Here is a 27,426-nt window from a genome sequence, read left to right as displayed (position 1 = left end):
TAGTCACTAAGGACATGCAAATTAAAGCTAAAATGAGATGCCACTACATACTCAATAAAACAGCTAAAATAAAAAAGACTGGCAGTGCAAAGTGTTAGTAAATTGTGAAGTAACTGGAATTTTCAGAACAGTTTAGCAGTTTTTTTTAAGAAAATATTTTATTTATTCATTTTTAGAGAGAAGGGAAGGGAGAAAGAGAAGGAGAGAAGCATCAGTGTGTAGTTGCCTCTTGCACACCCTCAACTGGAGAATCTGGCCCGCAACCCAAGCATGTGCCCTGACTGGAAATCGAACCAGCGACCCTTTGGATCGCAGGCAGGCACTCAATCCACTGAGCCCCGCCAGCCAGAGCAGTTTCTTTTTTCAATTTAATCTTTATTATATTTTTTCCTTGTTACCATTTAATCCCCTTATGCTCCACTCCCTGCACATTTTTAAATTTTTTTTTATTTTTAAAATATATTTACTGATTGTAGAGAGAGAGAGGAAGGGGGAGAAAGACAGGAAGATCAATGTGAGAAAGAAAAACCACCACCTCCTCTATGTGCCTCAATCAGGGATTGGACACGCAATCTAATTATGTTCCTGTCTACAGCCACACCACCCAGAATGCAACAGATCTTGTCTAATTATGTGCCCTGACTGGGAATCGGACCTCCACCTTTTGGTGTATGGGACAAAGTTCCAACTGAGCCACACCAGTCAGGGCCAGTTTAAGTTTCTTAAAAAGTTATATTCATAAAATGACCCAGCAATTCAAATACTACATATCTACCCAAGAAAAAGGTAAACATATGTCTACACAAAAGAACTGTGTAAAAATTCAAAGCGGCATTATTCACAATAGCCAAAAAAGGGGAAATAACCCAAATGGCCATCAACTGGTAAATGGATAAATAAAATGTGGCATATCCACAAGATGAAAAAAATACTCAATAATAAACTAGAATGAACTATTATATATACAACATAGATAAATTTCAAAAGTATGTTGTTAAGTGACAACTAGACACAAAAGACTACTTACTGTATGCTTCCATTTATATGAAATCCTAGAAAAGACAAAACTATAGTAACAGAAAGCATGTCAATGGTTGCCTGGACCAGGGGATGGGAGTGTTGACTGCAAAGGGACATGACGTAACTTTTTAAGGTATGAAAATGTTCTATATCTTGATTGTGGTAGTAGGTATACCACTGACTATATGCATTTGTCAAAGAATTGTACACCTACAAAATAGATGAACTTCATTGTATATAAATTATACATCAGTAATGATTTTTTAAAAAATTAATTGCGAGAGAAAATGGGAAGCAGTAAAACTAGGATATAGCTGTCTGTTTCAAAAACCAATTTTTCCAGTTGATAACATTTCAAAGGTTTTTAATTCCTGCAGTGTTTGAATTAATCATTATAAAATATTGGGGTAAAAAGTAGAAGCAAGGAGGGGAACAATTAAGGATGTTCCTCTCAGACATATTATTTCTATCTTCTTTAACTTGGAATATATAATTTAGATAAGGTCATAACTGAAAAATCTACTTTTTAAAAATATATTTTATTGATTATGCTATTACAGTTGTCCCATTCCCCCCTTCACTCCCCTCCACCCTGCACACCCTCTCCCACCTACATCCCCCCCTTTGGTCATGTCCATGTGTCATACTTACAAGTTCTTTAGCTTCTACATTTCCCATACTATTCTTGCCCTCCCCGTCTATTTTCTACCTACCATCTATGCTACTTATTCTCTGTACCTTTTCCCGTCTCTCCTCCTCCCACTCCCCTGTTGCTAACTCTCCATGTGACCTCCATTTCTGTGGTTCCATTCCGGTTCTGGTTGTTTGCTTAGTTTCTTTTGGTTTTGCTTTAGGTGTGGTTGTTAATAATTGTGAGTTTGCTGTCCTTTTACTATACATGTTTTTTCTTTATCTTCTTTTCTTAGGTAAGTCCCTTTAACATTTCATATAATAAGGGCTTGGTGATGCTGAACTCCTTTAACTTGATCTTATCTGAGAAGCACTTTATCTGCCCTTCCATTCTAAATGAAAGCTTTGCTGGATAGAGCAATCTTGGATGTAGGTCCTTGCCTTTCATGACTTGGAATACTTCTTCCCAGCCTCTTCTAGCCTGCAAGGTTTCTTTTGAGAAATCAGCTGACAGTCTGATGGGAGCTCCTTTGTAGGTTACTGTCCCCTTATCTCTTGCTGCTTCTAGGACTCTCTCCTTCATTTTTACCTTGTCTAATGTAATTATGATGTGCTTTGGTGTGTTTCTTCTTGGGTCCAACTTCTTTGGGACTCTATGAGCTTCCTGGATTTCCTGGAAGTCTATTTCCTTTGCCAGAATGGGGAAGTTCTCCTTTATTATTTGTTCAAATACGTGTTCAATCTGTTGCTTTTCCTCTTCCCCTTCTGGTACCCCTATAATTCGGATGTTGGAACGTTTAAAGATGTCCTGGAGGTTCCTAAGCTTCTCCTTGTTCTTTGAATTCTTATTTCTCCATTCCTTCCTGTTTGGTTGTTTTTTTCTTCCTTCTGGTCCACTCTATTGTTTTGAGTCCCAGTTTCCTTCCCATCACTATTAGTTCTCTATGCATTTTCCTTCATTTCTTTTATGGTAACCTGCATTTTTTCATCTAATTTATGCCCCAAATCAACCAATTCTGAGCTTCCTGATCACCAGTGTTTTGAACCGTGCATCTGATAGATTGGCTATCTCTCGGTCGCTTAAAATGATGAGACCTGGGGCATTGATCTGTTCTTCTGTTTGAGACATCTCTCTCTCTCTCTCTCTTTTTTTTTGGTCTGGTTACTCCTGTTACGGTGAAGGGCGGAGCCTTAGGTATTCACCGGGGCTGGGCACCCCAGTTGCTAGATTGTGACATTGTATGTGGGGGTGGGGGTGGAGGGGGGGAACAATGGCAGTAGCTCCGTTCTCCTGGAACCTCAGCCCCTCCTCTGGGATCCTGGGTTGCGTGCTCTGCCCTGGTCCACAATCGCTGCCTCACTGGGCCTGCCAGCTGCTGCTTGTGTACTCAGGGTCCACCTGCTGCGATCTTGCGCACCCCAGATGCCTTACATGCCCCCAGTTGCCTTACGCACCCAACTCTCTCTACTCTCCTCGCTGCGACCCAAGCTGCGTCCCGCACCCGGTGGCTCCTCTCCACCCCTCCTACCAGTCTGGATGAACGGGTCTACTTCAACTTCTTGGCTGTCTGACTTCCATTCAGATAAATTCTCTGTCAGTTCTGGGTGTTATTCTGCCTCTGAATTGTTGTTGTTCTAATCTTGGTTGTGCGTGGAGGCACGGTGCGTCCACCTATGCCTCCATCTTGCCAGAAGTCCCCCCAAATCTACCTTTATACTAAAAGGTAAATCCAGGCAAAAATGCAGTTCAAAAGAAGGGAAAGAGAGACTATACAACCTTCAGATACTTCAGAGGTACATTTACCGTTACATGTAAATTAATGTAACTAAATGGAAGGTACTAAAACATGACATCTTAATTTTTAAACATTCTTATTTACTCATGAAGCCAGTAAATTCTCCCTCATAGATTTAAAAATTATTGAAATAAGCCCTGGTTGGTATAGCTCAGTGGACTGAGCATGGGCACAAACCAAAGGGTTGCCAGTTCGATTCCCAGTCAGGGCACATGCTTGGATTGTGGGCCAGGTACCTAGTGGGGTTCACTTGAGAAGCAATCACACATTGATGTTTCTATCCCTTTTTCTCCCTCTCTTCCCCTCTCTCTAAATAAATAAATAAAATACTTTTTTAAAGTATTGAAATAAAAGATTTTCTTTAAAAATGTAAGCAGAAACCCTGGCTGTATGGCTCAATGGATTGAGCACTGGCTTGCAAATCAAAAGGTCACTGGTTCCATTCCCAGTCAGGAGACATGCCTAGGTTGCCAACCGGGTCCCCAGTTGGGGGCATGCAAGAGGCAACCACACATTGATGTTTCTCTCCCTCTCTTTCTCCCTCCCTTCCCCTCTTTAAAATAAAATTAATAAAATCTTAAAAAAAATAAAGTAAAATTAAAATAAATAAGTATGCAAGCATAAGACTTCCAGTTCTAAATTTTATAATTGTTATTACACTTTAAAAATATTTTTAGCCCTGGCTGGCGCACCTCAGTGGATTGAGTGCAGGCTGCCAACCAGGCATCACAGGTTCGATTCCTAGTCAGGGGACATGCCTGGGTTGCAGGCCATGTTTCTCTCTCTTTCTGTTTCTCCTCCCCTCCCCTCTCTAAAAATAAATAAAATCTTTAAAATAAATTTAAAAAGTAAGTGATTTAAAAATATATATATTTTTAAAAAGCCAGATTATTTATTGTAATGCATAGAGTATTGATAACTAAGTGCTGAAAAATATACTTCGTATTTTAGTTGAACTGAAATACTTAAACTCTAGATCTGACAAGCTAGTTGTAAAGTTGCTTCAGTTTCTCTAGGGGAAAATCACATTCCAGAGCTTTACCACAGATATCTTTTATTTGAAGTGACTGGAATGCCGAAGGAGGAGAAGGAACTTGTTGAGCTTGAATAGGATTTCTCAAAACTAACATCAAGGAGTCCTCTAAACTCTGCCAAATTGTGGATGGTATATAAACAGACACAATATTTATTTTGGGACAAAGATCCTGCAGGCAACTAAGCAAAATGCTCCAGAAGAAGCAGAGTCACAAACCTGTGAGAAGCCATTTAAAACCAGAGTCTGTTCTCATTCATTAAATCAATTGCTGTTAAATTTTGCTTTGCTATTTGAGGCTCATGAAAAAGAACGATGAAAGATTTTTAAGTATAAAAGTTCAGAGAGGAAAAACATATTTTATCAAAACACTTATTTAAAAAACACCTACTCTAGCCCCGGCTGGTGTGGCTCTTTGGATTGAGTGTGGGCCTGCAAACCAAAGAGTCACCAGTTCAATTCCCAGTCAGGTCACATGCCTGGGTTGCAGGCCAGGTCCCCAGTGGGGAGCACATGAGAGGCAACCACACACTGATATTCACCTCCCTCTCTTTCTCTCTTCCTTAAATAAAAATAAATAAATAAAATCTTTTAAAAAATTAAACAAGAAATGAAAAATACCCACTCTTGCCCTGGCTGGTGTGGCTCAGTGGACTGAGTGCTGGCCTGTGAACTAGAAAGGTCACTGGTTCGATTCCCAGTTACGGCACACTCCTGAGTTTCAGGATGAGTCCCTTGTTGGGGGTGTGTGAGAGGCAGCCAACCGATGTTTCTCCCTCACATAGATGTTTCTCTCCTCTCCTTCCCCTCCCTTCCCCGCCTCCTTCCCCCCTCTCTGAAAATAAATAAATAAAATCTTTAAAAAAATACCTACTCTAATGACATATGCTTTATAACTATTTCTAAATGTCTGGTAACATGTTGACTATCAAGTAAAATCACAAGTTATAATTAGAAATACAACTGTAACAAGAGTTCAAGCTTTCTCTTTCTGTGGCCAATGTAGTAACATTAGATAGTATATTCAATTTCCATAGAAAAAACAGTAAACAAACTGTAGCACTGTGAAGTTCATTCTTTTCAGTTTATTTTTTCATACACTTTATTTTATACTAAAAAACTAGGATTATGTAGTAAGGATATATAATCATTAATTCAAAATCCCAAAGAGGCTCCATGAAACACAGAATGTGTGCAAAACCCATTAATCTTACCACTTAAGACTAGCAAGTTTTGGTCAACCATAATCATTTGATTTGTTTGAAACAAGAAGTAATTGGAAATGGGTCCTAAGAGGAAAGATCAAAGAAACTGGAGTTGCCTAACCTACAAAAATTCAATGTAAGAACGATTTAAATTCTGATCAGTTGCTTTCCTTGTCTTCTGACAGCTAAATTAGGAGAAAGCAGTTTAAATATTTTATTTATTTTTAGAGGGGAAGGGAGGGAGAAAGAAAGAAAGGGAGAGAAACATTGACGTAAGTCCTGGCTAGTGTGGCTCAGTGGATTGAATGCTGGCCTGCAAACCAAAAGGTTGCCTGTGGTTGGGGGGCCAGGTCCCGAGTGCAGTGAGGGGGCACGTAAGAGGCAACCATCCATGGATGTTTCTCTCCCTCTTTCTCCTCCCTTCCCTTCTCTCTAAAAATAAATAAGTAAAATCTTAAAAAAAAACTGACATGAGAGAGAGAGAAACATCCATTATTTGCCTCTCACATGCACCCTGATACCGCAACCAGGGAGCCTGGCCTGCTACACAGAAATGTGCCCTGAGAGGCAAATAACTGAACTGACAACCTTACGGTTCTCAGCCTGACACCCAATCCACTGAGCCACACCAGCGGGGAATAGAGGGAAGAGTTTAGATTAAGGAAGAATTAAGAACCTTTTTGGCTTTCCGATTTTATCAGGGCACCTAACGGATTACTTGGGGAAGATGTGGTGTTCCAATACTGCATAGCTACCTGAAGTAAAGCTGGCCTAAGGCATGGTCCAGTACCAAAACTCCATGTTCATCTATAACCTCTCCCTACAAAATCATCAAATACCCTGGCTTTGGATAGAGGGCTTCACAACTTAAAAGGCATTTTCACATATTCTGGCACCTCACTTAATCCTCATATACATGAGGTATATGCATAAGGCAGACATTTTGATTCCCATTTACAGGTAAGGAAAATGATTATGAATAATTATCTTTTGACTCAAATCCAGAGCTCTTTCAAAATAATAGACACTACACTGTATCATTTTAAACCTTCTTTTGAAAAAGACCCTTACATATTAAGAGTCAGTGTAGACAGCTCACTAGATACCAGGGTACAAAAGTTCCAAATATATTTGATAGTTAGATTATAAAAGTGTGTGTTCTAACTTGGTCATATACAAAGTACCTATTTATAGTCAGGCTATCCATTAATAAACCTTTCTTACCAAAGACCCTTGGTTTGAAAATATTCCTATAATAGATAAAAGAACTGATTTTACTGAGCCTATTTTCTCAGATCATAAAGCCCTATTTCAAATCAAAGAGAATATAAAGTTTTTGATTCCTATTAGCATTCTACTTTTTCCTGAATTCACTAAATCTAAGTGAATATTATAGTTACCAGTCTTCAAGATGGTCCCAACGATCCCAGCCCCAAGTGTGTGAATAAATCTCCCCCCTCCCTGTTGAGTGCAGCCTGGAGTGTGTGGGGTAGACTTGCTTCTAATAAACAGAGCACAAACAAGCAATTTAAGAATAGGTCATAAAAGGCAGAGTGACTTCACTTTTTTCTTTATGGAGCAGCACACATGACTATGAGCTGAAGCCACTGAAGCCACCTACTAAAGTTGCATGAGTTGAGCTTGGAGTTTAGTTCTAGTCAAGCCTGTAGAGAACTACAAAGCCCCAGCCCTGATCCAGAGCTGCCCAACCAAGCCACTCCCAGATTCCCATTAAAAGGGTGCGAGGGAACTTTTGGCAATAACTGAAACATTATCTTCATTGTGGGTGGTTTTTACATGGGTGTGAACATTTGTTAAAATTCAAACTACACCCTTAAAATGGGTGTATTTTATTATATGTGAATATACTTCAGTAAAGTTGATTCTTTTCAAGAGGCCACTGAATTCTTGAGATAAGCAGACAAAGGGTCACTTATGAAAAAGCAGTGCCATGACTTACAGGATAAGTAGTGAGAAAATAGAAGCTTCAGTAACAAGCTACCACCACAAACTCAGGCCCTACACTGCTCCTCAGAATTATTCCACCCACAGCCTTTCCCATCTCAGATGACAGTGATCCCATACTCCAGTTGCTCTCGCCAAAACAGTTAGTCATTCTTGACTCTCACACCCCACAACCAATCCATAAGCAAAACCTGTTGGCACTATCTCAAAATACGTGCAGACTGTGACTACTTCTCACAACCTCCACTGCTGCCACCATGGTCTCTCACTGAGTTTACTGTGATAGCCCAACTGGTCACCCTGCTTCACTCTTGCCCCCTGTAGCCTATTGTTAACCCAGCAGCCATAGTGCTCCTTTCAAAACCCTAGCAGATCATATGGTTCATCTGCTCAAAAACATGAAACAACTCCCCATTTCACTCAAAGTCCATCTCGTTCCAATAGCTACCTACCATGGTCACACAAACTGACAGCTCCTTACTATCTCCCCAGTCTCGCCTCCCACTACTCCTACTACTCCGCTCCTTGCTCAGTCTTCTCCAGCCACACTGGCCTGCTTGCTGTTTATCAAACACACACACTCTAGGGCCTCTACAATTGCTGTCTTCTGGGCCTGGAACACCTTCCCCCGCCCATACCTGCATGGCTCATCATTTATTAACCTCCTTCAGGTTTCTGCTCAACCTAGACTTTTTTACCTAGACTACCTAGTTAAAACTGCAGACATTCCTACTCATCCTTACTTTACTCTTTTTCTCTTTATTTCAGAGTACTTACCATTTTGCAACATAACATACATATAATTTATTTATTATGTATATTGTCCACTCTTCCACTCCTTCCATAAAACAACCTCTAGGGCAAGATCTTTGTTTTGTTTACTAATATATCACAAGTGCCTAAGACAGTGTTCAGTATACATAACAGATATTCAACAAATACCTTCTAAGTGAGTAACTTTTTGAATAACTGTCACATACGGGGCTAAGCACTTTGCATTCACTATTTCAATCACTAGGGCAACCCTAGGAGGTATGCATTAACCTCATTTTACAATTGAGAACCATAAGATTAAATAATCTGCCCAAAGTTACATAATAGCAAATAAAACCAGGACTGAATTCTGCCTGATTCTAAAGCCTTACCCATCAATGGGAAGAGAACAAAGCTGCTTCAGGAAGTAAACTGGTGGAGAGTACGTTGGGAGAAAAAAGACACTGATCTGTGATCCAATATAAGGAGGAGAGGCAAATAATTAACATTTGGGGGGGGGGTTCCTTCAGTTTTTCCTGGCTTCTAGTCCTTGTCCTATTAAGACAGAAATAAAAGCTAATGTTGAACAGAAAAAGATCATAAAAAAGGAGGAAGAGAGACCCTATAGCCTGAACTCCATGGATGAGAAAACATGGGTCAGTATCTTTTTTCCAAATTCACTGGCATACTTTATCCCAGTGGCATGGGGTAATATGAGCAGGATTTTTTTTTTTTTTTTTTGCTTTAAAATGCTTTTTGTCCTCTAGATTCTACTAGTGCCACTATAGGTAGTGGCAAAACTGTATTTGAAGAATACATGATCTACACATAAACATTTACAGATTTAAATCTGAGGGAAAGATACTGATTTTGTGCCAGTGTTACTAGTCTTGGAACACGGCCACACACATTTGTTTACATGTTGTCTATGCCCTTTTCACACACTAAGAACAGAACTGAGTAGTTGCAACAGAGACCATATGCCTGCAAAATTGAAAATATTTAATATCTGGCCCTTTACAGAAAGAAAACTTCTAAAACAAATATTAACAAAACATAAGTTTCCTGATACCTTACATCAGTTTTATCACTTTTCTGATATATTTGAAAACGTATCCTCTAAGTGCTAGAATATGCCGTTAAAACATTTCTGTTGTTGGTCAAACAATGAAAAACACCTCAATGGATTAAGTCCAAGGATAATAATGGTCTTCAATCTAATAAACAGAGATCATTAAATTAATTCAAGTAAACTACTTCCTAGTAGAGTTGACACTCATTTAATAGTTATTAAACACTGGATGACTTCAGTAACATTGAGATATCAATTTTGAAGTCTAAAAATAGTTTAGCATTAAAGTTGAAGGGAAAGGATTTATTTTTGGTAGGTCTGTAGTATCTGACCTATCACATTAAACAAACTTTAAGCATGTGTTTTGAACAAGAGAAACAATAATTTCTTAATTTAGTCACACATACATACACCAAATAGATGCACCCACCAAAAGTAATAATCCTACAGCGACTTCAAAACTTCTGCCTTATATATAAGAATCACCAAATAGTAAAATCCAGAACATTTGCATTTAACCTTCCAAGTATGCAAGCTAATGCACAGGAAAGCAAATTACTTATTATTACTAATTTTTAACATTCTATAATCTATTTTCCCTTTCCCTTTACAAAGACTAGTTACTGATGAGAGATCAAATCTTATTTCATAAAATAAAACAAAAAACCCCTCTCCACTGTATATACCAAAGATCAGAAATCCTTTTCCTATCTCATACATCCTAATAGAAAAATTTTTTAAGTTCTTCAAAGGAAAATGTTTAGAGGTTTCTTATGTTTTGCATTATGCAATTCATGACGACACTTGGAAAAGTAATAACAAACTGATAAAAACAAGTATGGAGCCCTGGCTGGTATGGCTCAGTGTATTGAGTGCCTGCCTGTGATCCAGAAGATTGCCAATTCAATTCCCAGTCAGGGCATATGCCTGGGTGGTGGGCCAGGTTCCCAGTTGGGGGCGTGTGAGAGGCAACTAATCGATGTAACTCTCATACATTGATGTTTCTCTCCTTCCCTTACCCTCTATCTAAAAATAAATAAATAAAATCTTAAAAAAAAAAAAGGCATGGAAACACTGCAAAAGAAACAGAAGAAAATTAAGTATTCAATATATGAGGTTAAAAATTTTTCTTTAAATATTTTATTGAAGTCAATGTCTACACAAAAAGATGAACCAATCTAAGATATTACAATTTCACCAAAATCATATAATACATTTAACTAAGATTTTAACAGGGCTCTCAGCTTATACATTTCCACTTACATTTTTCACCTTCAACCTAAACTTCCAACATGAACATTTTAATACATCTGTTTATTTTCTCAAAACAAATTATTTCCAAGTAAAAATTTTGTTTTTTCCAAATTAAATTATTAATAGAAGTTACCAATGAGCTATTTCTAAATATTATTACATTTAAAGCCTACAGAGCCTTTTCTCATTTTTCTCTTAATTTCTTTTGTGTAGCACTGTACTCACATATTTTAGTAAAAAAAAAAGTTTCCCATCAACACTTTTTTTTAATGCTCACTCAAGGACCCACTTACTGATTTTTTAGAGAGAGAGGAAGGGAGGGAGAGAGAAAGTGAGAGAGAACCAACTGGAGGACTGAACCTACAACCTAAGCATGTGCCCTGACCGGGAATTGAGCCCACAACCTTCCAGTTTACAGGACGATGCTCCAACCAACCGAGCCACACGGGCCAGGGCATCGTGTCAATACTTTTAAAGAAATTAAGTTGTGAATGTCATGTGTAATAAAGTATACTATTCTCTTTAAAGAACTTTCTATACAGACTGTTACAATATATACATGAAATCAATAACTGAATAACAAAATTTGAGTGATTTTTAAAAATTCTATTATATCCTTATATGAAACGGAAACAAATCTGACCATATGCCTGTATAATCAGAACAGTGATTTGTTTATTAAAATGTAAATCATCACATAATCTTTAATAAAACAATCCACGGAATTTCAAATTGTAAAGAAATGTTTCCTACCTTGCCTGCTTCTCTTTCTAAGTCGACATATTCCCGGCTAGGTGTTTGTCGCTGTTCTCCCTGCCAGCTGGCCGGAAAAAACTGGAGAGACAGATTGGTTCCTGTGGCCACAAAAGCCTTTTAGAAAAATCAATACAAACAGGATCAGGAGCAGGACATTACATAAATTATGCAGGCAGTCATTTATTTTTACATCAGTTTCTGTCTTAAGCCAGGCAGCACTGAGAATACTTAAAAGTAAAAAACATGCACTCATCATTTTTTTAAAGTATTAAGTTACAAACATCTGATTCCATTTTGAGGACATTTGCCATTGGCTGCTTAAATATAAAATCAAGACATGGAATCAATACTTTCTTTCAGGTCAGTTTTTGCTGACGTTAGGATTGCGCATTGCTAATGTCTAACCAGAAGCCACCATCCCTGAATTTAAAAACTTGTATTTTTAAATGTGAAAATCACCGAATATCTAAACATTCTGAATTTTAAACTGTACCACAATTTAAAGTTGTGTAAATGAGACATTTTAATTTTTCTTGATTTCCCTTGTTCAAGTAAACACTATGCTCTGCAGCCCATGAAAGTGCACAGGACTGTCTCTTCTGATAAAGCATACATTAGCATATGCTGTGACAGCACTTCCCATTCCCTCTAAATCTTGGGTAATTAAAAAAATATGCGTTTTCTAAAATCTGACTTTAGGATAACTGGATCTGACGATAACAAAAGCGTACTCATCTAATATTTATAAAAGACTTGGATGGCACAGCTCAACAGACAGAACATTCTACATCCATTTCAATAAAGTGCCATTCTGTGTACTCCCTGAGCAATTTAAGTATATTTCCCCCAAGTAAAAAATGGAGACAACACTGTCTTTCTTCCCAAGGGAAATTAAGAATAAAAGCATTTTGGAAAAAAAAATACATTTTTCATTATCTAAATGTAAATTTTTCTATGTTGAAATTTTTTGTTTTCTTTTACTAATTAAAATAGAACAATTTTGTTTTACTTTACAATTAAAGTTCTATAGCATAATGTTTTTAGGCTGTCTTCATCTGAAAGCAAGGGGTTCACATTTTGACAATTTGTTTAAAGCCTTTAGCTGATTCCACTATCCTCTAGTTCTCCTGATGATTAATGGCTTAGATTCTTCAGAGGTAAAAATGATATCTCCCATTTCTATTACTGGTACCATTAGGTACAACTATCAACCTAACTGCTACATCTCTACTGACAGTTTCAATGGCATTTCCCTAATCAACTGGGATACCCTTTCTTATGAACAGACACTGAATAAAAGTCATTACAGTATTAACTTAAAAAATATCTTACCCCACAATTAGCATAAGTTTAAAAAAACAGTCAAGTGAAATGAAATGAACCAACATTACAGTTCGAGTGAAAAGCAGATTTGAGGAGGAAGCGGCAACTGCCTAGGCTGTGTGACCTGAGGCAAGTTACTTAACTCTGTACCTCAGTTTCCTCACAAATTATTATTTGTAAAGTGCTTAGAACAGTACCAAGTAAATGCTATATAAGTATCTGCCAAATAAAATAAGAGAAGTAATTTTGAGCTTTTCCCACCCTCAGATAATGAAATTCTCAGAGCAGAATGGTGGAGATCGGTAAGAGACTCAGCCCCTGAAATTAATGCCCTATGCCAAACCCCTCAGGCATATTTCTCAGTATTCACCTAGGAACAGATCATTCCACCACCACCCCTACCTGAAATCAGCTCTGTGTGAAGTAAAAAACAGTCTACATATCTCATTACCTCACCTCCTGTCTGAAGGCCAACCTCAGAAGAGATTTCCTGCTTCATCACTTTATGCCCATTATCTCATCAAGATCCCTCTCTCTGAGACAGAAGTGATAAAAACAGATCATTCTAAAATAACATTTCCCAAATTTATCTGACCACAGAACTCTTTAATGGAATATCTACATATCCATAAGAGTTGGGAAAATTATGTTCCAAAATATAAAAATGCTACACTGGTACCCTGGCTATATGTACGATTTCCAGATTGTCCTGATTTAACTTTATAAGTTTCAATAAACTATAAAACAGCACACTGTGTGCCAATCCAACATAGTTTTATCGTTCCATTTTCAGGATTAAAAATACATGGTTTTTACTATTTTCACAGTACAGTCACTATACCTGTCATAAGTATTTTTTTCTTTTATTAATCATTATTGTTGAAGACATCTCCAACACTTTTACTACAGGAAGAACTTACCTGGGAAATAAATCAGAGTTTACCAAATAGATTCTATCCCTCACCCATAATCACTTTTATTCATGCTATGATAAAATCTGGGTAAGTTTTATAGTTAAGAAGAAGTAAGTATCACAGTCCTTAAATTATTTCACATCTAAATACAAAATAAATTCTTCATTAACCTCACTGATACATAAAGAAGACATTCAAAATAAAAAGAATAAAAAGGAAAAAAAGGGTTGGGAATAATTTGGGGAACAACCAGTATGCATATTTTTATATAACTGCTGTCAAAATAGAGGCTAAAGAATGCCTTTTTCACATCTATTCTCCACAAATAAGTAAAAGCTACTACCTATTTATAAGTCAAAAAATAAATTTTGGGCATTACATTAAGTAATCTCTAAACTGAATTAATCAAGTACCTATGATGCAAAAGGCATTGTGCAAAGTACCTGCACAAAGGGGAGTATATTAAATGAATATACCACAGAATTAATGCAGTCTCCACCCTTTAGGAGTTAAGAATACCATAATTTAAATGTGGAGAACAATGAATTAAAGAGGGGAAACTAGAAAGAGGGGGTAATGTGAAATTCCTTCCCAAATACAAATAGTTGCATTATTCAACAAATTAAGACACATATACTGTCTTAAGAGCAAATCTTACACAGAATTTGATGTACCTTCAACTTTTAATACTTGTCAGATATTAAGACCTTATTAAAATTTGTAGAATCAAATATTTAGAAGAGAGGAAGAACTAGAATGTCTGTCTGATTTATCCCTGGAAATTTACGACAAATACAAGAAGCCTATAAATATTATAATATATTACAGCAATTCAGACGTACTGTGGGTTAAATTACACTCGCAGTTCATAATTACATGCAGTAAAGTCTAATAGCTTACATGCAGAAAAACTATAATAGCTATTCTTCACTTAGTTTTCCCAATAAACCCATCAGCTTTTAAAAATCCTGGCTGTTCTCTGTGTCCCACCTTTTACACTTGTATCAATTACCTGCAGGAAATCCACTGGTTAGGTCTACCATCACCTTTTGCAAAAGAAAACCCAGGCAAAGAATAATATAATCATTGCACTAATAAATGATTCTTCTACCTCTCAGTGCCAAAACCAAAAAATATTTGTATTACACATTTTAATCATGATTATTACAACTACTCAAGAAATCTGACAGTGGGCTAAAAGCTGGAGATTTTCTTCCATAACATGCAATAACCAACCGTTCTAGAGTTTCTGATAAATTTAGCCAGTATCTGCTCATTATTTGTAATAGATTCTAAAAAGCCTTCACTTTAAATATTGAAATTTTCTTTAAAAATAAACTTGGTTTCAGGGATGAAAAGGGAGAATTTTATGGTATGCGAATTATATATCAGTGAAAATAAGTAGATTCTCTATAAAGAAGGTGGGATAAGTAAGTGTTCCAGTACGTCGTCCTATTGTTAACCCAAATTCAAACTGTGCTGCAGCTTCAAGTCTCTTCAAATGCAAGGGGCCCAACCACAGAGTAGGTAATTGGCTCCTATTATATAGTATTTAATCTTTTAAGAAATTGAGAATCACTTTCTTTCGTTTCTTCATACCCACCCCTTGGCTTCTTCACCCCCCACCCCTCCATTAGCACCCGTAAAAGACAAGCCAAAAGGAGATAAGGGGAACTATAACACTTTTTTTTTTTTAACGTCAGGCTTGGTGGAGAGGCGAAGCACCAAATCTGCCACTTAATACAGTCTCAAGATCAACTGTGGTTTTCGCTAATCCATGCAGCACTAACGGGGCATGCTTTTTAGGTTTGAAAAAAAGACGATAATGGTTTCTTTCGAAGTCTCCTGAGGTTTAACACTCTAAGAACACGGCATGTTCTCTAGGGCTTTGTTTGTTTGTTTGTTTGTTTGTTTCTTCCATAAGGACAATAGATAACTGGCGTAAAGATTTATTATTCTCAGCGATCCTGGGGGAGAGAGAGCTTCACATGTAGACTTACCAACAAAACTAGCGTGTCAGAAACAAACTACAGCCCAGGAGTCAGGTCTTTGAATGAGGCCCAATTCTCTTTTCAGCAAAGGGTGTTTTCTTCCTTAGAAATACCCGATCTCTTACTCGGGTCACAGCCTACACAATAACCTTTCCTTGTTCAGCTGGCCTCGGGGTTGAGTTCCACTGACGGCAAACTGCAGAGTTTCAATCATGATCGTGTCTGGGAAACATACCCACCCGCCGAGGGTCACGGGGAAGCCTCGCTGCGCGGGGACGCGGCCCGCCAGTGTCTGCTTTCGCATTTTGAATCCCGAATAGGAAGTGAGACGGCGCCCGCTCAGTTCCGGGAGCAGCGGCGTCCGGAACCGAGCCGGGGCCGCGGCAGCTCCCGCGCAACAAGTGATCTGCACGCGCCTCGCCGCCCCGCGCCCCCCGCCACGCTGACTTACGATTTCCGAGCGGCCGTCCCGGCAGGCGTTCTGGAAGCGCGCCTGGCGCTCCTCGTGGGGACGGTCCCTGAAGCCCGTGTACTTAATCTACAAGGAAGAGACGGCCCGAAATCAGGAGCCAAATCCGCGGCGGCGCCGCCCGCGCGCCCTCCCGCCCCGCGCGGCGCCGATAAGGGCAAGCAGAGTCTGCGGGCAGACGGTCGCCCGGGCGAGATTGCCCTCCGCGGGCGCCGGAGCGGGGCTCCCGGGTGCCCAAACTTTTCTCCGCCCGGGCCCACTCGGGGCGCGCTGCGGCCTCCCCGCCGCCCGTCCGCCTCACCTCGCATTCGCGGCTCAGCTTCCTGAAAAACTCCTCGTTCTCGAACTTGCTTCTCTGGTCGGGCACGACGCGCGGCATCTTCCCGCCCTGAGATCGCGCCGGCCGGCCGGGCTCCGGACTTGCGCGGGCACCCGCTGGCCGGCTCCGCGCTGACCCGACTGACCGCCCACCCCGGGCGCCCTGACTCTAGCTTCCCTTTGTTTCAGGCGCCCGCCCGCGTGGGCTCCCGCTCCCGGGAGTCTGAGGTGCTGCGGCCCGCTCGAGCCCAGCCCACGCTGCCGTTGCCGCCGCCACAGCCGTTGCCTACAGCCCGCGCGGACCCAGCACTCGCCGCCCCCCGGCCGCCGCCGCCACTTCCTCTCACCGCCCACCTCACTGGCCCGCCGGCCCCGCCCCCGCCGGCCCCACCCCTCCTCCTCCTCGGCCCCCCCACCGCCCCAAACTCCTGCAAACAAAACGCACCATTCACAACTCCGCGACCCGCGCCGCGCATGCGCCGCCCTCCCGCTTCCCGGGCGGCTGGGTTGCGCGAACCCGAGCTCCTCCCGCGGCTCGGCCCTCTTCCCCTTGCCGGCCCGCGGGCCAGGCTGTCAGTGTGGAACTGCCCTGTGTGGATCTGCCCGGTCCTTGGAGAAGGAGTAGCCCGCGTGGGTCCTTTCTTTCGACTCTGTGGAACTGTTGGGGTTCCCAGCCGCGTGGAGTAACCCCAAATTGTGACTGAACAATTTTTTTAAGTTTCGGGGGACTTTGCTTCCCCAGACAGATAGGAATGGGTGTAAGCTGTGCACATCAAAGACTAAAGGTGGAAACCGACCAGAGCATCCCACTAAATCCGCTGATGGGATTCATGATGGAAAGGTCGAAGTTGTTGGTGTCAGATGGGTCCTAGATAGGAACTTACTCAACATCCCTGCCTGCTGCCTGGGGCCTTAGACAAGCATTGGACCGCTAAGTCCCCGTTTCTTTACTTCCAAAGTTCAGACATAAACAAGTTCACAGTGTTAGCGTAGAGCCTTTATGTAAGTCAAACACATAATGAGCACCCAATTAATTTATGTTTTCAAAGAAAAACAAGCTGAATTGATAAATATATCGTAATACCATTCCATATATTTTTTACCTAAACGTGCAATGAAATCCTAAAAAGATTCGCATCTAGAAAAGCCATTTAGTTCAAGCTGGAGAGAGTCTGACATGAGATTTATGGCAGAGCTTGACTCAAAGTTGGGCCTCAATAAATTATGATCCTTAAAATTACAGCTTGTTGAAACTCAGTCCAAGGAATGCAAATGGTGCCAACTTAGATTGACAGTAGCTGACCATATTGCAAAGGACTGTGAAGATACACCTACACTCCCGGGAATCAGTGCCCAGGGCAATTGGCAATGTGTGAATGCAGAGTTCGGCGGAATTTCCCACCCCTGTCTAGTCCTATCTCCATTTTACAGGTATAATACTGAGCTAGGTTGACCAACTGTCCTGGTTTTCTTGAGACTGTCCTCTTTCAGCCACAAAATTCCCATGTCCCACGAAACCACCCAGTCCCTGGCAAAATGGGACAGTTGGTAACCCTAGCCAAGGTCCAGGGCATGCTCTGTCACCTAAGGTCAGGGAGGGAATTTTCAGCAAAGACAAATCTGTAGGCTGGTGATTTTAACAAGCACACTCTTTCTGAATAGCAAACATAGAGTCAATTGTTTTCAAGGGCATGCTTCCCTGTCCCACCAAGCCTGTGTGAATGAATGTATGTGTGTACACAAATTGAAGGGGGTATAGAGATGGATGTCATCAACCACTATTGTTGGGCCTCCTTCCATCTCAGAATCTTCCTCTCAGGTCTTTTTCAACTGCAAGTGACAGAAATCCAATTCAAGTAAACAAAGCTAAAAGGGGGTCCATTTTATTTTAGTAAATAAATCAGACAGAGACAGTCTCTTTTTTATTTGTTTCTCTCCATTTCTTCTCGCTCCTTTATTCTCTCAAGCTCTTCTGATGGCATTAGTTTCCTGGCAAAGGATGGGAGCAGCCATTTCTTCATCTCCAAATCATAAAATTCCTGGGAAGGGCTTTGATTGGCCTAGTCTGGATCACATAACCTCCCCTCCACCAGTGCACTATGCCCAGAATGATGTGATGACACTGGCCAGCTTATGTCACACGTTCTCCCATCTGGGATCAGGGGCCTGGGAATGACAGCCTCAGAGACAGCCTGATGGTTGAAAGAGAGAAAGAGCATTTTCACCCAACGTAAGGAGTGAGAGTGCCTTGTGGGCCCACCAAACAGTTTGTATCAGCTACATCTGGCAAAGGATGTCATTTTTATATTGCTGCCTAAAGGCTTTGGTGAAACTGGAGGGGGAAACTCCACATCAGCACCGGCAAAGTGCAGACAAAACCAGCCTTAAAACATCTGCAACTTATTTTAAGAGGTGAGTGAAGCAGCCTCTATCCCAGGGCACCATGCACTAAGTCACTCACAGTAATAGAAGCGTCATTCATCTGCTGCCTCTACCTCAAGTTTCCCCAATTCAACTAAGGCCTTTGGACACTAGGGCAACACAGCTACAGTCCAAATGAGAGGAAGACGACTGACTTTGCTCCCAGTCACCAAGGACTGTCTAAAGGCCAGTGGTTAGGAAAGCAGTTTCTGCTGTTCACCTCCATGGTAGGAAAAAAAGAACATTCATGGGATATCGTCCAGCACCACCATATTCTGTCTAGGTAGACATTTGTATAAAACTCTGTCTCTAAAAAAATGATGCGTAAGGCAACCCTCTTAATCCACAGTGGGTTCGGCTGGGGCTCACAGACCTGCATTTGATCCTGGTCTTTGGATTCCAGGAATCATTGTTTCTGACAAGGAATAAATAAAAGTCGAAATATCACTAGAAAGGCTAAGATACCCAAACAGACACCATGAGCTTTAATGAGGAAAAGGTCAAGGTCAAGACAAATCCTTTGTAAGTTCAAGGGAGCGGGAGGAGGACTGGTGGGAGTGCAGAGCAGGGCATAGTACTCTGTGAGCCTCACGGGGGTGGGAAATGATGTCCTGAGGGAAAGGGATGAGAAAGCCTGCCAGGCTGACCCAGAACAGCAACACCACAGACAGCCTTTGGCAACTCCAGGCCACAGGGTAACCCACACTCGGCATTGTCTGGCGTCCAACTGGCCAGGAGAACCGGGAAACAAGCCGCAGGCTGAAGGAAGCCATCTCCTTAGCTGACCTCTGCATGCCATTTTTTTTGTTTTTGTTGTTGTTATTAAAACATTTTTAAACTTACTTTTAAAACAGAACTGAAGAAAATTAATAGTGGAAAGTTTCACCCGTGTCAACTATATTTAGCTCTGTGCTTCTGTCCAGCCTTGTTTGGATTGGTCCAGGTACTACCCTAAGGAGGGTTTTGCTAAGAGCCAGCTCTGGTAGGGCCCACCAATAGGAGCCTGAGGGTACCTGTTTATTATCTAGAAACACCCTCCTCACCCCCCAAATCTGGCTGAATTCTGTGAAACCCCACTGCTTGGAGCCTTCCTTTCCTAAGGATTCAGCCAGCCCAGGGCCTCCTCTTCCTTACCATCTTGGGCAGGCAGCTACTCCTGCAGGAATCCCAGACTGGTCTTGACTGGGTGGGCAGAGAATGCACAACGACACTGAAAAGGTGATGGGAACCCTGAATCGTCTGGCTCTGAGCTGGTACTTTTGCGTCTCTTATTTCAGTTAAGTCACACAACCACCTTCTAAGACAGGTCTTCTCGTCCCCATTTGACAAATGACACAATAGAGACTCTGAACATGTAAATAAATGACCATGGGACAGTGACAAGACCCTACCGATTAGAGATAAGAGAATGGCTATATTGTCTTTGTTCACTCCTCACTGTAACCTTGCAAGCTTAGTATTATTGACCCTACTCTTCAGATGAGGAAACTGAGGCCCAGAGGGGCTGGTGATCCCAGGGTCATGCTCTTAGCCACCCCACTCTAAGGCCTCTGCTAGTGGAGATGTCAAAAGTCCTACCTTTCTCCCTAACTGAACCGTGAGCTCATGCAGAGCTGTGGCTGGGGTCATTACTCCTGGAGCACCCAAACATGCTCCCAAAGGGTCGAAACCAGGTTGAATGAAGGGGTCTTATTGTGGACCTTGTGGCAAGATGTGGCCCTTGCCCTTGATCGCTGTGCATTCCTGTGCCCGAGCCCAACTCTCTGTCCTTCTTTGACTTGGAAGGTCAAGGCCTAGATGTCCTGCCTCCCCAAGTCCAGTAGAAAGATTGGCTTTATCCAGGTCTGGTGTCGCCAGCCACCTTAACATCTTCCTCTCCTTGAAGAGGGAGTGAGGCCCTCCTAGGTCCCTGAGACTCTGGTGAATTTTTTCTAAGGAAACCATTTTTCCTTCAGTGACTGAGGAAATATTGTACCATCTAGAAGTTGAAATAGTAACTGAAGCCACAAATGAGACTTGAAGGGGGTGGGAGAGAAGGGAAATTAGTGGCTGGCACAGTGCCTAATGCCCTAGCTTTATCCAGCTTCTAGTTTCTGGAGAGAGATGGGCCTAAGTCCAGGATGAGGGTGTCATCGGTCTGAATGAGGCAGTTTCCTGAGCCCTAAAGAATTCTTTTTTGAGGTATAATTTACATACCATAAAATTCACCCTTAGGCCCCTAAGAATCTCCCCTACCAGGAGGTTCGTTCTTCCCCTTCTTGGCTCCCGGGCCACTCTCCCCCACTGGCTCAGCCGTTCCAGAGGGAGAGGAAAGCGGAGAGGAGCAAGTTTCCCCAGAATAGCATTTCTTCAGTGTTGGGATCAATAAACCCGTTTGCTTAAAAGGAACCAGATGATTTCATCCTTGTAATTACAAGTTTGACGTTTGCAAATCTTGCCCAGGCTCCAAATGAGCCTCTTTGTCATGGGAGGCGAGAGATTTGTCTGGGTGCCTGGGGAAGGGGACGGAGCCTGGTGTGGTGGGAAGAGGGCGAGGCTGGGGTCAGGAGTTGTGGCTGACCACCTTTGAGGGCTGCTTTGGACTGCACCCTTTCCTCTTCCCTACTCTCCAAGTTTCTGGTGGGTGATAGGAAACAGACTAGACCAGCAGTCCCTGACCTTTTTGGCACCAGGGACCAGTTTCCTGGAAGACAATTTTTCTGTGGACCAGGGCGAGGGGGGATGGATGATTCAAGTGCATTACATTCAAGCTCACTTCCTGCTGTGTAGCTCGGCTCCTTACAGGCCTGGACCAGTACCAGTCCACAGCCTGGAGATTATTGGGGACCCCTGGACTAGACTAGGGGACTGAAGAATGACAGTGGTGAGCTCTAACCACACTGTCCTTCTGCCTAAGTCCCCTCCCTCAAGTCTCCCATTTGCCTGTAGCAGAAAGGCAAAGGCCCTCAGCTCAGTATTTATGACCCCCCAACAATCATTATTTCCCTTTCTAATCCCACCTCCCTCCATGTCTCCCCACGGCACCCTGCCATCCAGCCATAATGGCCTGCTTGCATTACCCACATGCCTCAGAGCCTTTGCTTTTACTACTCTCTCTGTTTAGCAGAGATTTTTCCTGTTTCTTTGCAGGGAAAACCCATGCTTTTCCTTTAAATATGAGTCCAAGGGTCTTTGATTGTCCTACACAGAATGACTGCCCGACAGCGTCCCCTCATTTGATCATTTGGGTTCATGTGATGTGCCAGGGAGATGGTCAGCTCACCTAGGACACTGCAACACACGGGTTCTGGGAGGATTTGGTTCCCCGATAACTTGTTTATTGTACTACGGTGCAGCCTTCATAGGAGTGTCTCTTAAACTGTTTTAATTATTTAAAACTTGGTAGACAGATTTGGAAATGAAGGAAAAGAAGAGAGTCCCATCACCTCGAAACAATCATTGCTAACATTCCAGTATTATTTTCTTTGGCCCCCTTCCATCCACATCTCTTCACACAGTTACGACAAACTATAGGTGCAGTTTTGAATGCTGTGTTATTCTAACCCTATGGCAGAAATATTTTCTCATGCAATCATGTAAAACTCCTAATGATACCTTAGCCAATCACCTATTATTGGGCATTTATTTTGGTTGCTTGCTATTATTCCCTGTTATTAAATAGGCTTCTGTGAACATCATGGGTCTTAAAGCTTTTTCTTCAAAGTTTTGGATAGTAGAACCACCGTGTCAAAAAGTATGAGCTTTTTAAGGTTCCCAATACCTGTTGCCAAATGTCTCGTTTCTTGAGTCTTAAAAAATGGAGTGCTCAGTTTCTTCCTCCTTGCATTTCTCTTCTCAGCATCTCAGACACAGGAAATGCCAACCAAGAATAAAACCAAGACCTGCAGAAAGATATCAATAGATCAATAAAGGAGGCTGAATAATTCAACATTCACTTCTGGCTCATTATTGACTCTTGAATCCAAATGCATCCGCTTTTACCTTCTCTCCTTTTGTCTCCCTGCTGATGATACCTTGACACTCTGCTTTGTTCTTGGATTCTTTCCCAAATTTCCTAAGCTCTAAACCAGCCTGGCAGGCCAGGTTTCCCATTGTGCTGTAATGTTGCCTTGTAAATCGGCAGTGAGAATTACTAGCTCATGGCCACCTCGCCAGCCTGCCTCACCTCTAGGTACACAAGTTAATAAAGCAAACAGCAATTCCCTTCTTCTAGATGATACTTCTGAGTGAGTGGGCAAGGAGTTCAGCTTCAGCCTTGGCTAACTTCCTCTATCTAGTTTGCTTCTTTCTTATTCTCAGCCGGGCAGATTCATATTCTTTCAATAAGTGTGGGTCCAGAGTCTTCTGAGAAGCCTTTCTCTACTGTACTGGGCAGAATGATTGGCCCACAAAATCCCCCCACCAATGCCTGCCCTAGAGGCTGAACCCAACCTCCTCAAAGGCACCCTGCAGTCTTGGGAGCTTTCCTAGCCTCCCCCTTTTTTCCCCCCATTTTCTCCCCACCCCAGCCATCTTAGCCTCACCTTATGCTAACTTCATCTTGCTCCCATCTGCCCAAGGGGAGCTCCCAGCATGCCCTGCAACTTAGGTAGTGTTGGAGATTGAGATGGACACAGAGATGCCATGGATAGGCTAGACAGAGTACATTGGGTTTCGAAGACTGCCCAATGTGGATGTTTTGGGTTAGATGGTGACTGAGCAATCAGCCAATCAGAGCCTTCTCCAAGGCGTGTGTGTTGTAAGTGTGAGTGTGTGCAGGTGGTGAGCCTAGAGGAGGCAGGTCATTGAGTTCTGGTTCTGTCCAGGGGCCTGTTCACACTGTAAACCAGGTAAGTGGCGCCCCCTGGAGGTGCATGCTGCAACAGCTCTTCTGCCTGTCATTCTCTCCAGCTATGAGAGGGAAGCATGTGCCACCCAGGATAATGGGTTGCATATCCAGATGGTTTCCCTGCTTTTCTCATTAGACTCCACTACCAAGGTATGACTGGGTATAATTGCATCCTCACTCTTGGAAAAATTATTCTTTTCCCAGATGTGCTGAGTTTTGTAGATATATTAGTTATCTAGAAGCCAAGCAATGTCAGGATTTCACGTGGCAGGGAGGATCAGAGAGGCCAGCTGGATGTCTGAGATCACACAGCAGAGGAACAGTTGTACTGGAACCCATAAACCCTCCCCGTGAGCAGCCCTTCCTGGAAATGCAGAATCCTACAATTCTAGAGCAACAAATCGGTAGTGGCAACTCCAGCAGGTGCTGAGAGGCCCGGCAACAGGGCCAGAGGTCTGGAGACTTGGGTTTGGGGTCTCTGGAAGTCCTTAGAGGCTACCAGTCCTTTCCCTCGGCCAGAAGAGCTTCTCCTTAGGAAAGAGACATGAATCACTCAAAGGCACCCCTACCAGCTCTTGATGAATATTCCTGCCACTGCTGCTAATTTCCCGAAAGGCTTTTCTTCCACCTTCAGGCTACCCACTGAAAAGGATTCTTGCTCTTTCACTGTAGGAGATCCATAACGATCACCCAGTGGCTCCTTGGTGAGGTCCCTGGCATGCTCTACCACAGCGCCTGTGGCTGAAGGGGCCTGGAGTAAACACAAGGCCTGGGCCACGGATGGAGGAGCCTGGGCTGCAGTAGTGTCCTACCCCCAGGCATTGTTCCCAGCACACTGCTGAGAAGAACCAGGCCCGGAGAGGCAAGGGCCAGGACAGGCCCAGACAAGAACACGCAGCTCCCAAATGCTGCCTACAAGAGGCATGCTGAACTCTGCTCCATGAAGTCATCTGATCTCAGCCTCTGAGTTCTTTCAGGGCTCAAATGGGCCTTCCTCCCCTTCTGATTTGCTCCACAGACAAATGGGCACAAACCCAATTCCTCGTGGCCATGGAGCTATTATTGTGATAACAGAGAGTCAGTGGTGGGAGGTTGGAGTGCCATCTTGATTGGCTTTCTGTGGAGACGAATGGGGAGTGCAGGGGCTCCCCAGCAACACCTGGCCCTGCCTGCACTGCTAGCCTTGACTGGACTCTCTCTTGGGCTTTTCCATGGTCCCAGTGAGTAGGGGTTGAGGTTTCCCTGACCCTGGGGAGGGCTCACGTGAATTTCCAGCCTAGGATGGCTGGGAGAGCTCTGAACCGGAGTGCCCAGGAGCCGTTCTATTAGTGAGGAAGGGGGAGTGGTCAGAACTCACCTCCCACCTTGGCCCACCACTCCTTGGAACAACAGGATTCCTAGGAGTCTTCTATCTCCCATCCCCTCATTGTGAGCAAGTCCATCTGCTTTATGAACTTCCTTGCTCTGTACCACCCTCCCCTGTTCACTCCACGTGTGTTCTCTCCTCCAGTCATTCTGTTCTCTGTAACCTCTAAGATCCTTCTGGAAGATATGTCTGGCCAGGACGTGTCCCTCCCCTGGCTTTCCAGTGCCTCAGGGTAGAGTCCAAGCTCCCTCCCAGGCCTCCCAGGAAGTCTCCTCTCTTAGACTTCCTGGTCTGGCCACACTGGTGTGGCCCAGAGCTGCTGGGATGGGGAAGGCTGATTTCTGCCTCTAGGCCCCTGTTCCTGCTGTACCCTCTGGCAGACAGGGCGTCCCCTCCCTCCCCACCTCCATTCCCTTCTGTTTCCCTATCGGTCCTTTCAGACACTGTTTTCCACCCCAGCCGAAGGTAGGTCACCTCCTCTGTGCCCCCACAGAGTTTCCAGCTGACCCTTCCCATCAACCCTTAGGCCCTAAGAGGTGTCCAACTTTTTGGCCTCTCTGAGCCACACTGGAAGAGTCGTCTTGGGCCACATGTTAAATACATTGCAACATGTAATCACAAACAAATCTCATTCTGTTTTAAGTAAATTTGCTATTAGTGTTGGGTCGCATTCACAGCCACCCTGGGCCACATGTGGCCCGCAGGCCATGGGTTGGACACCCTTGTCAGGGGATCTCAGTGGTCAAGCAACTGGGGTGAGAAACATTCCTGCCCGTAGTTGCGTTCTGAGCGCCCAGCCTGCTGCCCTCATCCAGCCTGGAGAGCCCCCTGGCTCCCTGTCCGTGCGCCTGCCTCGCTGTGGTTCCTTCCTCACCCCCTAACTTTCTTGGCAGATTGGTCTGCTGTCTCTTTCATCTCTCTGTTCCTTTCCTTGTGCTTGAACACACGTCCACCTCCTTCCGTGAAGGATTCAGGTGGTGTCTTTGTGTTCCTTCCTCACTCTGTCCCCACAGCCCGGTTTCTTGCAGGCACTCTCTCCCTCTCCACACAGTTAGTGGCCTTCATGCACGGAAAGGGGCGTTCTCACTGCTTTAGAGAAGCGATCCGCACCCCCCCCCCCCCCCCGGGTCCTCTGCAGAAAGTCTGACCCAGCAGGGCCTGAGGGAGGTTCTACAGCACACAGCAAGCCTCCAGCCCTTCCCTACCAAGGTCAGACCTGAAAGAGAAGAGGCAAGAGCAGGGAAGGGTACCGAAAAAAAGGCCGTCCTCAACCCCATGACCTGTCAGGGGCCTCGGCACCTCTAACCCAGCCCCTTGTGGCAGTGCAGGGGGAAACGGGGTGCTGTGCTGCAAATCCCTTTGCTCAGCCCCATTCGTGGTCCTTCCAACTGACTGCTTCTTTCCTTCTAGAAACTTCAGCCTCACCTGGAGTGTGTCTTGGACCCACCTTGGCTCACCTTGTTCCTCACTGCAGTGTGTCCAGTCTGGGCTGCAAAGGGGACAGTGTGGAAGGGGAGACCTTGAAGTGGTGGTGCCTGCTCCTGATGGTCCCTCTGGCAGCCCCTGGCTCCTTTACCTGATGCCTCCCTGGACCTCAGAGCTTCTCTGAGCTCAAAGTCCCAGCCAAGCCCCTGGAGTCTCTGCCCACGTAGCCTGGGGCTCCTGGAGGGCAGGACTGATTCCTCTGGGTCTCCCAGAGCCCACAGGTGAGCCAGTCAGGTTGTGCAGGACGTGGGCCCAGGGGAGGAAGTCCATGCCTTCTCTGATAGGTGATGAGCACCTGTGGCTCTGTACTGCCCACCCACCCTGCTGCCCAGCTCCCTGCCGCAGGGCGCTGATCCTTCACAGACGAAGGTTTCTAAGGCCAGGCCCTGCCACGGCCACCAGCAGGAAGCTGCTCTGGGTATGGCCAGCTCAGGTCTAGCCTTGGAGGTCCCAAAGCCAGGGGGATCATGAGGCCATACAAGGGCTTGGTCAGAGCCTGCCCGAGCATGGGGCAGCCCTGCTCCCACTGCGCCAGAGGGAGCAGGCTGTCGAGAGCGCAGGAGCCTTCACTGGGAGGGAGGCCCCGTCCCGCTTGCCCCCACCACCCAGCGTCGGCGTTACAGCTCGCGGCGCCCCCGCGTCCGCCAGGGCTCTGGCCCTGAGCCAGGCAGCTGGATCCAACACCGCAGTTGGCTGGAGGCGGGGCGGCGTGTCCCCTGGGGCTCCCAGGCAGCCGGCGCTGTCGGCCAGGCAGGGAGGGCGGCTGGCGAGGCTGCGGCGAGAGCCTGGGGGCGGGAGGCTGCGGTCAGAGGGGGCACCGTGTAGGG

General features: G+C 43.9%; 1 protein-coding gene across 4 annotated transcripts in view; it reads right to left on the bottom strand.

The window, feature by feature from the left end:
• The window catches only part of CBFB (core-binding factor subunit beta), a 55,772-nt gene extending 38,937 nt beyond the window's left edge, over window positions 1–16,835 (bottom strand). The window contains exons 1-3 of one of the 4 annotated variants that reach the window (XM_028534738.2): window positions 16,483–16,835; window positions 16,164–16,250; window positions 11,482–11,598 (exon numbers count right to left, since the gene is read on the bottom strand). In XM_028534738.2, coding sequence (XP_028390539.1) covers window positions 11,482–11,598; window positions 16,164–16,250; window positions 16,483–16,560 — 282 coding nt within the window. In that variant the 5' untranslated portion in view covers window positions 16,561–16,835. The remainder of the gene's footprint in view (window positions 1–11,481; window positions 11,599–16,163; window positions 16,251–16,482) is intronic. The other 3 variants (XM_028534736.2, XM_028534737.2, XM_028534739.2) reach the window with 3 other exon arrangements.
• Window positions 16,836–27,426: the final 10,591 nt, after the last annotated feature.

The sequence above is a fragment of the Phyllostomus discolor genome, chromosome 12 (assembly GCF_004126475.2).
Source record: "Phyllostomus discolor isolate MPI-MPIP mPhyDis1 chromosome 12, mPhyDis1.pri.v3, whole genome shotgun sequence".
Lineage (NCBI taxonomy): Eukaryota > Metazoa > Chordata > Mammalia > Chiroptera > Phyllostomidae > Phyllostomus > Phyllostomus discolor.
Note: the sequence above shows the minus strand (reverse complement) of the source record. Positions and strands in the feature narration are given on the sequence as shown.